Below are 14,538 nucleotides of genomic sequence, written 5' to 3'. Positions count from 1 at the left end.
CCGAGGCCACTCTCAGAATGTCCCCTTCCTACACCTTTCCCACTGCTGGCCCCCTAGGATGTCCCCTGTTGGGACACACCCCGCACTACAGGGCTTTCTCTGCCCCACCCACCTCACACCTGTGCTCAAGGTCACCCATCCCTCGCCCCAGGCCTCTGACTCAGGGCAGCCCCACACCAGTGCTCCTGGAGCCCCGGGCACATGGTGGGCAAGCAGCACCGGCCACAGGGGTCGCTCTGGCCAGGCTCCCAGTCAGCGCTTTGTGCGCCTAGTCTCGCGGAGCTATGACAGCCACCTCCGGTACCGGCCCGGTTCATGGAGGCCACAGAGGGGCCCCTCTGTTTCTGGATCCAGGCCTTCCTCCCTGGCCTCCCGGGGTTCTGATGAGCCAGACGTGGTGTCTGCCTCGTAGCCTGGCACCCAGAGCAGGGCCCCAAGGTCTCCCTCCCAGAAACGTGGGGCTTATTTTTCTGATTAAAGGAAATAAAAAGTGCTGTGCCATTATTTTTATAACAGCATCAGTGTTTGTAATTTAACAGACAAGCATGTGCCGTGCGGGAAATGGTTTATTCCGACAGGTGGTTCTCTGCACATCTATGCTTGCCTCTCGCTCATGACGTCCTGGCTGAGCCGCAGGAGAGCGGCCCAGGGAGGGGGACGTGCAGCCTGGACACAGCTCACTGCATTATGCGGCTTGGGGGGACTCCAGCGCGCCGTGATTGCCCTCCAGGCCACCCTGGCAGTCCCCTTGCTGGGCTGGCTCCTCCCATCCTGTTTCTCGGAGCCCTCGCTCGGGAAGGGGTTTTTTCCTAGATGCCCCTGAAGGTGCCTCTGAGGTCTTGTCATTGACCCCTCGAGTTCCCACTGTCCCCTTGTCACGCCCTGAGGATGGCGAGGCTTCAGGCGCCCCTCCTTCCCACTCCCCTGGAATCCTCCCCACCTGAGGGGCAGTGTGGGCCCCGTGCGTGCTCATGTCTGGGCTGGTCACAGGCGGGCCGGGACTGGACAGCGTAGCCACTGCCTTCCAAGGCCTTTCTGCGCTGGGAGTGTTGGCTGCAGTGCTTGGTTGCCACTTAAGGGGGGAGACAGAGCTGTCGGGCACCAGCTCTAATGGCAGGAGAGAGCAGAGGCCACAGCCCCCTGGGCTGAGCGCACAGGGTGCCCGCAGCCAAGGTCTGGGGCCGCCCTACTTATCCATCCAAAAGGGCCGCACCCTGGGTGACCCCTAGGGTGAGTAGGGGTGGGGCCTGTTCCCTGCACAAGCACAATCACTTGCTGAGGAAGGAGCCTGGGTCCCTCTGAGCCCAGAGAAACCCACCAAGCCCTGTGCATGACTTCCACGCTCGCCATGGCTGGCCTCAGGTTCAAAGTGCCGGGACCCTGAGGGGTGGGCACTGCTGCGGGGCACCCGCTGGCCGTGTCGGGGACTAGAGGACATGTGTCGTGCGTGTCCTGGGGGCTCGTGTTGCCGTAGGTCCTGTGTGGCCAGGTCTTCGTGTTTCTGAGAGCAACTGGAAACCTGGGTTTTTTTGTGGGGTCAGTGATTTTTGGAACATTGGTGGCTAATTCTAATTTGATGACTCACCTTGCCAGGCAGAGAACACAGGTATGTGGGCTCTGTGTGTCCCAGCGGCACAGGTTTGGGCCCTGATGACTGATCTGGCCCCGAGGCCAGGAGTGTGGGGTGTGGCCCACCCTGCCACAGAGAGAGTTGGGCAGCCCTGCCTGATGGGTGGAGGTCTGGAGGAGGCCCCACGCTGCCCCAGGGACCCCAAGGATGGAGACCGCAGCCTGGGCACAGTGCTCTCCTGGGGCTTCTCCTCCTCTGAGCCCTGCAGCCGCCTTCCCCTCTGCAGGCCAGGCTGTAGGCAGGGGGCTCGCACCTTCTGTAGAAGAGCCCCCACTAGGCCTGTGAAGAGCGAGGGCAGTGATTGTGGTCTGCTGTCGGGTGGAGGCGTAACCAGGTTGCTCCCTGCAGAAGCAGCACTGACAGGGCACGCTGTAGGTGCCTACTAAGGAGAGTCCCTTGGGATCCCCCCAGAGGGTGGCAGGGTGGCCCCAGGAGGGGAGGGGTGGGAGCACGGGTGACCCTGATGGGTCAGTGGGCTCCCAGTCCTTGAAGGGGGTCTGCACGCCCGACCAGCGTCCACCTGGCAGTTCCTTGGGGACGATCGCGTGTGGAGGTGCTCCCCGGTGAGTGCCTGGTCACTCCCGAAGGTTCTGCGCCTTCGTGTTGGTGACGCTGTGGTGGGGACTTGAATGGCGCTGGGCTGCGCCCTGCCTGGAGCGTCCCCCTGCCCCGTGGAGCCTGTTTTCTGGCAGATACAGAACGTGAGCCAGGGCCTCAGCACGTCAGAAGGGGCAGGCGTGCGTCGGTCTGCACTGGCGTTTGGCTGGGCAGAGAAGCTGGCCAGCCCTCCTCCCCAAGCCGGAGGCTGCACTGACTGCGAGACATCCCTAGCAGCTTGCCAAAGCAGGGTGGGGGATGCTGGCTGTAAGGAAGACAGTGTCCACGTCCAGCGACCCACCCTTGCCTGGAAGACTTGGCAAGAAACCTGTCCCAGGGCTGGGATTTGGGGGACCTGAGACTTCAGGGGCCACCACCCAAACCCCTGGGGGGATCCCAGTGGCCTTGTTAAAGGCAGGTTCTGACCCTGCAGGGAAGCTCAGAGCAGCGACCCTTATGGGAGCTACACCCAGAATCGTAAATGTTCCAGTAGCCACATTAAAAACATGAAAAGAAGAGACGAAAGTAACCCTAGTACATTTTGATCCATACACCGTAAGCTCTGTGCATCTGCAGATGCCGAGGGCTGACCGTGCTACGTCATTTTACATAAGAGACTTGAGCATCCCGCATCCGTGGGTTTTGGTATCTGCAGGGGGGTCCTGGAACCAATCCCCCACGGATACTGAGGGACAACCATATCCTAAATCCTATTGTTTCAGTACGTAGTCAGTATGAAAATTATCAATAGGATATTTGACTTTATTTTTGTCCCAAGTCTTGGAAAGGCAGCGAGTATCTTGCTCAGCCCTTCTCAGTTGAAACTGGCCTCAGACTGGTCCAGTGTGGCTCAGAGTGGGCAGGCTGGGGAGGGTCCAGGCAGAGGTGCCCTTTCTCGAGTTCCCTTTCTCCTCACACGTGCTGCCCTCATTGGTGTTCTCCTTCTCCGGCTCGGCCCGCCCTGTGGTTTGAACCCCGAACACGTGACGGCCCAGAGCCTCCCCTCTGGGCTGCAGGCCTGTGTATCCCGACGCTCCACTCAGATGCCACAGCGCCTCCCCGAGCGTGAACACGCCAGAACACATGAGCTCCACCCTTCCCCCCATCTCGGCGATGAGCCTTGCGTCTGCCCCGGTGATCAGACCAGAAGCAGGAGTCCCCTCCCACGCTCTCTCCGACCCAGGCCAGCCCTTTGCTTCCACCTCCTAAGTGTCCCTCTGAATAGGGTTTCGTTAGAAAATAATTCAAGGCAAATGAAAACAAAAATTCATCAGGATGTGCAGGGTGCGGCTAAAGCTGTGTTCGCAGTAAGACCGCCAGCTTCAGGGCTCGTGTTGGAAAAGGCTTTGGGTTCAAGATCCATGACCTTAAGAACCTGGAAAAAGAAGAGGCATCCCAAAGGAGAAAGGAGGGGACGCAGATGAAGGAAGTCGATGAACAGGAAAGCAAACAATCGGTGGGCGCAGGCAGAAGCGGTTTCCCGGAAAGCATCAACAGAACTGGGGAATCCCTGGTTAGAAAGCTCCCCCTCAAAGAACAGATCACCAGGGCTGGAGGCGAAAGAGGAGATACCATGGCAGGGGCCCCAACATTGAAGGATGGGACGGAGACAGTTTTACTCCAGTAATTGAACAACTCAGGTGAGATGAACACATTTTTTGAAGATTACAATTTACCAAAACTGACTTAAGATGAAACGGACGCTCTGAATAGTCCTGTGTCTGTTAAAGAAACTGTATTTGTCGTCTGGATGTCTGTGCCTCCTCATCACTGCCAGCCCACCACCGTCTTAGCAGCTGAGAGAAGGTGGCCTTATCCAGTGTTTGGGCACTGTCCCCGGGGGTAACGGAGCAACTCACTTAACCGGACCACACCCTGTTATGACCATTTTTCAGATGAGGATACTGAAGCGAAAAAGAAGAAGGAAAAACAAAGCAAAACAAAAAAAAAAAAATCCAAACGAAGAAGCATTTAAGTAACTTGCCCAAAACAAGCAGGAAAAGTGGCTGAGTCAGGATTCAAACCAGGACCGGCTCCAGAATCCGCGCCCTTGACCCTGACCTTTCCCTGGAATGCAGCAGCCGCAGCCTCAGCAACTACTGGCCGCCTCCTGTCTCCCTGCCCCTGCCCGTCTGCAGCAGCCAAGTTTCCTCTGAGGAGCCCATCTGAGCACACCCTTCCCTTGATATTCCTCCCTAAGGGCTTTTGGGGTTAGTGAGTGAAAGTCAGAACCACGCTGGTCCCGGGGAGCTGGCACAGCAGTCTGGCTCCTGGGGCTGTGATGGGTGCTCCCACCTCCCCCACTCTAGGCCTGGGTTGTAGCTTGGGGAGCAGCCACCTGGGGCTCCCCTGGGTGGCTCTGCAGTCCTCACCGGCGTGTGGGCCACACACACGGAGCCGGGGCCATGGCTTGGCCACTTGGTCGCCTCAAGCCAGTGACTGCTCCCTTCTGGGCCTGTATCCTCCTCAGTGGGGCTGTCCAGACCACACGCGTCTCAGGTTGTCGAGATGGGAAACTGAGCTGGCGTGCCCTGTCCCTGCTGGATGCGCGTAACACACACGGATTCGCTGCCTTTACTGCGATGACTGCTCTATCATTCATTATTGTGGGATGGTTTCTCCTGCCTCTGGGGCAAGACCTGGCCGGCGAGGCTCATCTTCGGCCTCTTTGGCAGGCTCACCTCGTCCCCTCGGGGTGGCCATCCTGGAAGGGCCTGTGGGCAGAGCCTTGGGCGCCTGTGCCTGGGGCCGTGGAGTCCCAGGGGGTGAAAGCGAGGCTGCCCGCAACCCCTGAGCACCCGCCCCCGGCACGGCCCTCCTGTGAACCGAGCATCGTGGGGGCCTTCCTGGCAGGCGCTGCTGGGAGGATGGTGGCGGAGGGTGGGTGCCCGGGGTGTCCCCACCCCCACCCCCGCCTGCTGCCAGGTCACAGCCTCAGTGGGAAGGGAGGGCTCGCCATCAGCATGTGCTTCTTTGGGCTTGGTGGTCAGTTCCTGTCTGGGCCCCGGGATGCCATGGTGACTGAGACGGGTGACAGCCCCTGCCTTCATGAAGCTTCGATTCCAGACAGGCATGAAACGAATCAGGGGATTTTGAGGTGACAGCAGGCCTGCCTGGGAATGGAAAGGAGGCGGCTTTAGAACAGGGGACTGGGGAGGCCTCTTCCAGCAGGTTACCAAAGCTGAGGCCCGAGTGAGCAGGAGACACCTGGCCAGTGCCCCCTAGGCGAGCATGGACATCTCTGTTCTGCAGGGGGACAGCTGGGGAGTTTTAATCAGCACAGTGACATGAGTTATGGTTTTAAAAACTCACCCTTGGGGGAGCTGGGCAGCTGTGGGATTGACTGGGAGACTGTTGCAGCTGGAGGGCAGGGCATGTGGCTTGAATCAAGTCGTTAGTCCTTTGGACAGATGGGGACAGCGATGAAGCCAGAGGACCTGCCCCTGCTCTGGAGGCACATGTACCAGAGCCCACTGACCACTGTGGGGCAAGACACGGCTGCCTCACCCCTGTCCATCCAGCAAGAGGGACCACACTCAGGCCCAGGCAGGGCGCCGCAGACACTCATGGGCACTTGGTCACATACAGCTTGTGTCCCCTGGGGCCTGCTGGCCATGCGTCTCCTGGGGCGGTGGCCTCAACTCAGCCAGCATCCCCTGTGAATCTGTTTAACACCTCCATTCCCCCATCTGTGCCTCATCTCCCACTCACCCATCTGTCCATCTGTCCATCCATCCGAGTCCCAGGGGAGGAATGTGGAGCAGTGCGGGGTGGCCAACCCCAGAGGGCAGCAAGCATGCTCCCTGGCACCGCTGGCTGTGGGAACATGCGGTCACCCCCTCGCACTGCTGGAGCCCCTCCTCCCTGTGCCAGGCCCAGCGCGCCATGTGAAGGGGACAAAGGACTGCTCCTTTGGGCATTCACAGCCTAATACAAGGAGATGGACAGCCAGCCAGTGACCCTGCCTCACTCTCAGAGTGACCCCTGGGGCCACAGGACCCTGAGGGGCCTTTCCCCAGCCTGGCTGACGGAGGCACAGAGGGAGAGTCGGGAGGAGTTCCAGGAAGAGGCAGGGCCCGCCCAGAGCCTGGGTAGGCATTAGCTAACCCAGAGTAGAGGGAGCACCAGGGTGTCCTTACAGCTGACACCCTGGTTCTGGCGCCTCGACCCCACTCGCAGCCCGGAGAGCCCCTCCCGCCTCCCTCCCGCGGGCACACGGCGGCTGCAGTACCACACTTCACCAGCAGGCGCTGCTGTCATTGGATGACGCAGTGTCCGAGTGACCTGGAGGTGGTGGGTGGCGTGCACACAGAGGAGAGGCTGCAGGCTTGTCGAGTGGGGAGCGGGGCCTGGCCTTCCCTGCACACTCCAGCATCTCATCCTTCCACCAGCCCCACTCACAGGTGTGTTTACATGGTCTGCGTGAAGTGTCCCCTCCCTGGGCCGGCCTTGCTCTGTGTCCCTGCCCTGAAGTCCACGCCTCCCCGAGGCAGCTCCTGCCCAGGTTCCCACAGAACTGGAGGCGCAGCACAGACCTCTGCCAGACACAGGTGTGGGCACCGGACTTGGAGGGCGGGGGCGCACTGAACAGAATAAAGTGTATGACACCCTCACTGCTGTCACATGCTGGGGGTGGAGGGAGGTCACCCCGGGCTGGGTGCTGCTGGGTAGGGCAAGGGTGCAGGTTCAGTGGGGTTGGGAGGCCCCACTGAGCACCAGGGACCTGAGTGCCTCTTGATAGTGGAAAAAGCAAGCATGTGGGGGTCCGGCAGACAGCCAGGCCTGGGTTCACACAAGGGACTCCCCCAGCGGAGCTTGGGGTTTACAGCCCTGGGGCAGTGATGTACCAGGTGTGACGGAGGGGGCAGGGAGTGGGACGCCCAGGGAGAAGGTGGGCCCCCACCCCTGGCACAGCGTAGGCCTCAGACCCTGCACTGTGAGAGCTTCAGGTGGACAGGACAGGCCATCACCCCCAACTCAGCCACGTGAGGCACCTGCTCCAAGGGTTGATGCGAGGATTTGGGGCCCACAGAAGGCACTGGACGCTGGGATCGGCTGGAACGAGCAGGGAAGGCGGGGTGGGGGGAGGAGGCCGACGAGTTCTCATGAATGAACACAGCTCAGCCCCCTAGTCCAGCTAGCGGGGGCCCAGTCAGGGCCAATGGCTTGGCTTCGGCTGCTCACTCAGCAGGGGCCTCGACCTGGAGCGCCCAAGGAGGTCTCTGGGACCCGGATCCACCGTGATCCATCCCTGGGAAGGCCCAGGGGTTTTAGTGCCCTCCAGAGGGCACAGTTGTCAGGGGGGTCCCTGAGAGGAAAATGGGGTGCTGTGAAGAGCAGGGAGTGAAGAAGTGGCCAGGAGGAAGGTCTTCCCCTCAGGCCTGGGCTGCCACGTGGCCCCAGGTCAGGGAGGCCGGGTGTGCGCACACATGTGGGGGTGGGGGGTGGATGCAGGATGGGGCACCTGGGCCGTTGGGAGTCTGTGCTCAGTTTCTGCAGGGGCATCGTGGGGTTGGTGGTGGGGACGCTGGTTCCAACTCCCTTCCTGTCGGAATGGTAGCCTCGCTGTCTAGGGGCTGAGGAAGGGTCACTGGGGCTTGGCCGGTGCCTGCCCCTTGCCCCGCCCCCCAGAGCCTGCCCCCAACTGGTTTGAGGGAGTCTGAGGGTGTCCTCAGCCACATCCCCCTTCTCAGGCTTCCCCAGGGTCTGAGGCCAGGCCTGCAGGTGTGGGGGCCAAGTGGGCCTCTCTGGAGGCCACTGTGGTCCAGCCGTGGGTCAGAGGCACCTCCCAGCCCTGGAGGAGGAGAGGTGTGGGGCAGAGTCCAGAGCCCTCAACACCGTGTGTGCTCGTGTACGCTCCCGAGAGCTCCGTGGAATGACCGTTGTCTGGGGGTGAAGCCGTCTGTTGGGGTGTGAGCTCCTGCGGGGGCTGCCACGGACAGCTGTTCAGGCTGTGCACTGCGCAGCTCCAGGGCACTGTTCCCACTGTCTCCACTGGTGACATGTGCATCTGTGACGTGTAACAGTCGAGCGTGCCGGGGGTGGGGGTGCCTCTGCTCCGTCTGCGCGGAGGGGCTCTGGGGGTAGTCGGAGCCTGTGTGCACCTTCCAGTGGGGGTCTCTGCAGGGTGGTGAGCGCAGAGTGTTGGGCAGGTGACAAGAGCAGGTGGGCGCTGTGTCCAGATGTTAGGTGGGTGTGGGGTCATCGAGGGGCTCTGGGTGCCCCTTTGTGTCTGTGAAGGGATTGGGGCGGGTTCGGAGCCCCAGTGAGCTTGCTCGCTGCTGGAGAGAGGGGTGCCCCAAGGTGTCCCAGGCACAGGTGGTTTCCTGTCCCCCACAGCTTGGGGGGCAGCCTAGGTCCTGCCTCTTGGGCCCCTTCTCAGCTGTGCCTGGACAGGCCGCCCTCAGCCCCACACCCTGTGGGTCTGATCACCAAGTGGAACCACATGTTGCCTGTCTGCGGCCGAGAGCACTTGGCGGCCGGCCCAGGAGGCAGACACTTCCTCCTGGAATGTGCAGCAGAGCCCGGGCTGGGGGCCCTGCCAGAGAGGGGTCACAGGAGGGGGTTCTTCATGGGCCAGCTGCCATGGCCTCACTGTTACTGCTAGAAGGCCCAGGACCCCAGGTGCTCTTGGCATGCCAAGTTGAGGGCAGTGTCCCTAACGCTGCTGGTCTGACAGCAGCGCCCTAACCATGCTGGTCTAAGGGAAATGTCCTCTCCCCACCTTTCTGACGGCTGTGACCTGACCGTCCCAGGTCGAGGGCAGTGCCCTACTTTTCACACAACCACGAGTCTGAAGGCAGAGCCCTGGCCCCTCCAGTCTAAGGGTGTGTTTTTGGAAGAGCTGACTGTTGCGTGTTCAGGAATTTTGCAGGCCAGCTGTTAAACTATCGGTAGCTGAAAGCAGCCACAGTGTGAGTGTTTTCCGCGCAGAAACAGAAACCGCAGGTGCTGCTTGTGAGGGCTCTCCTCTCGCCCAGGGAGCCCCTTTGCCCCTACCCTCCCCGATGGCCTCATGGCCCACTTCCTCATCTTTCAGAGGGGTCACCGTGAGTGAGGCCCTCTTCTCTGCTGCTGTCCTTCCAAAGCACCTGTGGCCGTCTGCTGGCCGTGTGCTGGCCTCTTCTCTGTAGCTTCGGGAGGGCGGGCCCTTGGGTCTGTTTGTGTTCACTGCCCAGAACAGAGCCATCTCACAGGCACTCAGTAAGCATCGGGTGGGTGGGTGGATGGATGGATAGATGGTGGATGAACGGTAGATGGGTGGGCGGATAAATGGATGAATGGATGGGTGGGTGGATGGGCCATAAGGCCCAGGGGTGGGCATAGTCACAGGAGCCCCCAGCTGCCCTCCCAGGATAGTCCCAGGGACTCTAATCTTGTCTCTCCAGCCCCAGCTGGAAGTGGAGGCGTGCCATCCCTGGCTTTCTGGCATAGCTGGCCAGCAGCATTTCTAAGCAGGTAGGAAGCAAAGAGGGCACCAGGACAGCCAGACCCGAGCTTGGTGACCGGCCATCCCAGTGTGTCCAGGATTGGGGTGGTTCCCAGGGCACATGACTGTTTTACAGGATTTTCTGAGACATGGGACTTCCAGAGCTAAAACCAGCCACCTGAGGAAGGATGGCTGACCCCAGCCTGCCCCCTCCTGCAGGGCACCACCGAGGAGTCAGGATAAGGTATCCCCTCTGGGGACCAGCTCAGAGGAGACAACCCGTGTGAACGTATGAAGTGGAACGTGGCATCCTCCCTCCTCACATGTGGGTTGTTCTTCAGCCTCTGCTTCTCCTCCCCACCTTGCTGGTGTCCTTGTGCAGTGAGCAACCTGCACAGCTGTACGCAGCAGCCCTGCACCAGGCCTTTCCAGTCCTTGTAGTATCTCTGGGTCCAGCCACCTTCTTCTGCAGCAGGGACCCTGCCCTGAGCTCAACCCAGAATACTGTCCCCCAGCAGTGAGAGCATCCCTGACAAGCTTCTGGGTGCCGCTGATGCTGCTGGTCCAGGGACCCCACTTTGAAAACCACTGGATGGGGACATTTGTTTTCTCGCAGAGACTCCCCTCAGCAAGGCCAGGAAGGTCCCCTGGGCTGGGGTCGTCCCTCCTTTTGGTGAGGCCTATCATGGGGTTCAGAGGCAAGAAAGGCCCATTCCCACGGGGCAGTTAGAGCCCAGCTGGTGACAACAGGGACACCTGGGGGCTTCTCAGTGCTGGTCCTGGGCTCAGGCTCACAGGCAGAACCTGTCTCTCACCCCCATAGTGCCTGTGAAGGCTGAAGGCATCCCCATTTCTCAGATGAGGAAGCTCAGGCTTGAGGACGGTCGGACGAGGCAGCACTAGTTCAGGGTCTCCGCGTTCACCGTTTGGCTGAGCAGGGTGGAGCCAGTAAGGCTGAGGTCCCACAGGCTCGTGATGGGGGTGGGGGCAGGGGGTCCTGCCTGGGGGAGGCCTGGGACTCTGCCCTGGGCCTGCCACGGGGAGGGAGGGTGGTACCAAGGCCAGGGCTTCCCGCAGGTGTGGCTAGTCCAGCTTCCCGAGGGGGTTTGCTCTCGCCTGAGCCCTGGCACCCTGCGCCCCAGGTTGACACTGGTTCTGTGTTTTGTCATTACGCTCTGCCCTCTACACAACGCAGGGATCAGTGGCTTGGCAGGGGTTGCACCCCACTTCAGGACCTAGGGCCGCCCTAGGGGCAGGGGCTCTGAGGCGCTGCCTTGAGAGGGGCTTCTGGCTTAGCCCACCATGGGGTCTGCAGGAGGAAGGGCTCAGGCCATGAGACGGTTTCGCGGGGACCCGAGAGTCTTCCAGAGCGTAGCTGGCACACCTTGCTCACTGGTCCTGGCCTTTCGCCCCAGCTGGGGTCTCCAGGGCTGAAGGACGCTTAATGACAAAATGGCTGGGTGTGGAGGACTGGGCCTCACTGACCCTGTTATGGGGCAGATTCTCAGCATTCCAGAGCTCTGAGAGTGTGTGCACTGGGCTGGGAGGCCTGGTGCGTAAAGAGGAGGGAACATCCCACGGTGTCCCCCACGCTGTCCCATGGGGACATTGGCAGCACCTGCGGCAGGAGTCATGGGGTGCTAGGCAGCGTGCTGGCCAAGAACCATGACTTCGGAAGGTTTGGACTGTCAGTGTGTGTCCAGACAAAGATGCGGGAATGAGAGGTGGTGGGACAGCAGAGCTCACTAGGTCCTGCAGGGAAGGCCAGGGTGGGGGCAGCCGGGAGCTGAGGAGACCAGGAGGTGGGAGGTGAAGCTGACGTGGTTCAGGGGTGGCGACTTCCTGGGCCTGGGAGGGTGAGGGGGTCAGGGGCTGTGATGTGCATCCCTTCCCTGCAGCTTTGTGAGGTGTGAAATTATTTCCAAGTAAAAAGAAAAACACAAGCAGGCTTCTGAGTCTGCTTCCTGCACTGTCACTTAACCTCTCTGGGCCTTGATTTCCTCCTCTGTAAAATGGGCACAGAGTGTCTAATCAGGGCTTTTGTGTGAAGTGTGAAAAGCTAAGGGCAGGCTCTCAGTGCAGCCATGTCTCTGGAGATTCCGGCAGGTATGGGACAAAGCAGCAGCTAGCCTAGTGGGTACTACTTGCTTCATTCTGCAGATGACAGAACTAAGGCACAGAGAGGTTGAGTAATGGCCCTGGGACACACAGCGGGGAGTGGCCCGGTCACACACAGCTCTGCAGATCTTGCAGCCCGGACTGCCCACCGTGGATTGTGGTGAGGACTGAGGAGGCCTGTGAGCGGTGGGCGTGTGGGGAGCAGGAACAGGGGTGGATTGCCACGGCTGGCCTGTCTTGACGCCCGGTGACCCAACCCTGGTGGAGGGGAACAGCACAGGCAGCCCACTGGCCTGCTCCCCATCCAGGCGTCTTTCAAATCATCCGCCGGCTGGAGGGAAGGGGGACGCTGCAGTTTTGTCATCCTGTGCCAGCCCTTCGCCCCCCGCGGGGCACCTCTTTCCCATTCTGCATAGGAATGGGCATTACTGGGCTGTAAATGGTCAGCTCCGCCCCTCCTGCCCCCTCCCTGGGTTATCGGCCCAGAGGGATGGGGTCGGGGTGGGGGTGAGGCACCTGAGCCTGGCCGTGTGCCTGCCCCACCCCACAGGCAGGGCCGTGGTGTGTTTGCTGAGCCCGTCTCTCCCTGTCCCCAGATGAAGGTCACAGTGTCCAGAGGGGGCGACCACAACAGTGATGGTGACAGCTTCCGAGAAGCCACCAGCTCCCGGAGGAGCAGTTCTCGGGACCAGCTCAGTGACGTGAGTACCCCAGCCCCTCACCGCAACGTTCCTGGGTCCCCAGGGTGACCGCCGCAAGCCCTTTGCTTAGGGGCCCAGAGTCTCACTCGAGGATTTTGTGCTCACAATTAGCATTCGCCTTCATTAAAACATGATTTTTCACTAATTAGGACTTCCCTGTCGGGGGGGATTTAAATGAGGAACTACCATTCCGCACAGGCAGGAGCCGGTGGAGGCGGCTGTGTGGGGGGAGGGGGGGCTCTGTCCAGCTGGGGCTGGGCGCGGGGTGGGTGCCAGGTGGTCAGCAGCCCACCCCGCTCCACTTGCTTCCACGGGCAGAGTTGTGGTCTGGGAGGCAGGACTCCCGCCAGTGTGTTTACCAGGAAGGGCAGTGGGAAGTGCGTCTGGCCAGGCGAGTGGTCCTGCACTGCAGGGAACAAGCCGGAAGTTCTCCCACCCGCCCCGCGGACCGCCCTATCTGCTCAGGCCAGCGGCCTGCATGGTGAGGTGGCGGGAGGGTGCCCCTCTGAGGCAGGTGCCCCTCTGAGGCACAAGCTGGCCTGGATCCGGGGATACCCTTCGGTGTCCTGTCTGAAAGACAGGTCCCTGAGCTTAGGTCCCTGGGGGCACCAGCTTGGGGGGCCCCAGGGGCTCCCACTGGGGTTTGACCAGTGACGGGGGTGCTGGGTGGCCTTCCAGGGCCCCTGCGTCTCCCTAGAGCTTGGAAAGAGTGGATGGGGCTGGTGCAGCAAGGGCTAGGAGTGGGGGCAGAGGGGCCCAGCGGGGAGGACTCAGGCGAAAGGGTCCCCCAGGAGGAAGCTTCGCTCCTGGAAGAGGCCTTTGTCTCCTTGACCCCCAGCTGCAGAAGTGGCCGCGGAGCAGAGGTGGGTTTTCTGCCAGGCTAAATGGAACAAGTCTCTTCATTATCATTTAAATGGAGGCTGGGGGAGGGCGGACGCGGAGGCCGGGAGGAGGGCCTAATTGCCCGGCTCCGAGCTTGTAGCCACAAGACGGGAAAATAGGCTGGTAATTGTCTGGGGCCGCGGGGGCTGCCCTAGTTCGAACTCCTCTAATTGTCGGCCAGGATGAATGGAGAGATTCTGAGCACAGCAAGGGCCTGCGTGAAGGCGCATGCTCGTGGGCAGTTATGGTGCCTTAGCCACCCTCTTCAGCAGGGCCAGGGTCTGCCTGGGGAAGGGGGAGGGGTCCCCCAACCCCTGCTGAGCAGAGTGGAGCAGCCCAGGCTGCAGTGTCGCCTGCCCTCCCAGACGTCCCTGGGTCCCTCCTAGTGCATGCTGGACCCTGGTCTGTGGTTCCCACATCCCAGACAAGCCCGTTCTCGCCAACTGCTGGAGGTCCCCCTCACACACACCTGCCCAGCCAGTCACCACGTCCTGTCCTCCTATGCCTTGGAGGTCAGCCCTGGTGAACACCACCAGCCCTGGGGACCTTGTGAAACACACTTAACTGGTTTCTTTCGTCGGGTCAGAAATGCCCATTTGAGCCAGAGGGAGCCCCATCCAGCACTGGGTCACCCTCATGGGGCTTCCTGGGATGGCTGCCAGCCTCCAGGCCACAGCTGACCCATCTGACACCTGAGGCCCAAAGTTACCCGCCCAGCTCCTCCTCCAGGAAGCCTTCCCTGAGGTTCCCCGCTGGACCGCGTGACCCTGGGAGGCTGGTGGGTGACAAGGGACAAGTCGACCTGAGCATAGAGGAGTTTGACCCCCGGCCCAGAACCATGTGTAGAACCCAGGGCTGGGTCTCTGGGAGGGGCCGAGACCTGGCCAAGGGTTGAGCCCATCCCTGAGGAACATCAGGGCTTTGCCTGCCTCTCTGTTGGGGTGACTCTGCTGGGCTGGACCACGTCTCCCGGGTCTGGGGGTGGCAGGTTCCTCATGAGGGTCCTCAGGGCTCCGTGATGCTCTGCTGTGTGGTCCCCAGCCCTCACGGCCCCCAGCCTAGAATGCCAGCAGAGACCCAGGAGTGGTCTTACTGGCCTGGCTTGGGCTCACAGTATCCTGCCAGGCAGGTTCTCTGACTGCTCAGGTCCTCGGGGGGAGGGTGGCCATCGAGGGGCTGCG

The 14,538-nt window shown here is 61.2% G+C and overlaps 1 protein-coding gene across 7 annotated transcripts in view; it reads left to right on the top strand.

The window, feature by feature from the left end:
• Positions 1-14,538, top strand: part of FBRSL1 (fibrosin like 1) — an 81,382-nt gene that overhangs the window by 19,294 nt on the left and 47,550 nt on the right. For all 7 annotated transcript variants that reach the window (XM_032471941.1, XM_032471940.1, XM_032471942.1 and 4 more), the window contains exon 3: positions 12,371-12,475. In XM_032471941.1, coding sequence (XP_032327832.1) covers positions 12,371-12,475 — 105 coding nt within the window. The remainder of the gene's footprint in view (positions 1-12,370; positions 12,476-14,538) is intronic.

This window comes from Camelus ferus, chromosome 32, assembly GCF_009834535.1.
Source record: "Camelus ferus isolate YT-003-E chromosome 32, BCGSAC_Cfer_1.0, whole genome shotgun sequence".
Lineage (NCBI taxonomy): Eukaryota > Metazoa > Chordata > Mammalia > Artiodactyla > Camelidae > Camelus > Camelus ferus.
This window is presented reverse-complemented; position numbering and strand designations above follow the sequence as displayed.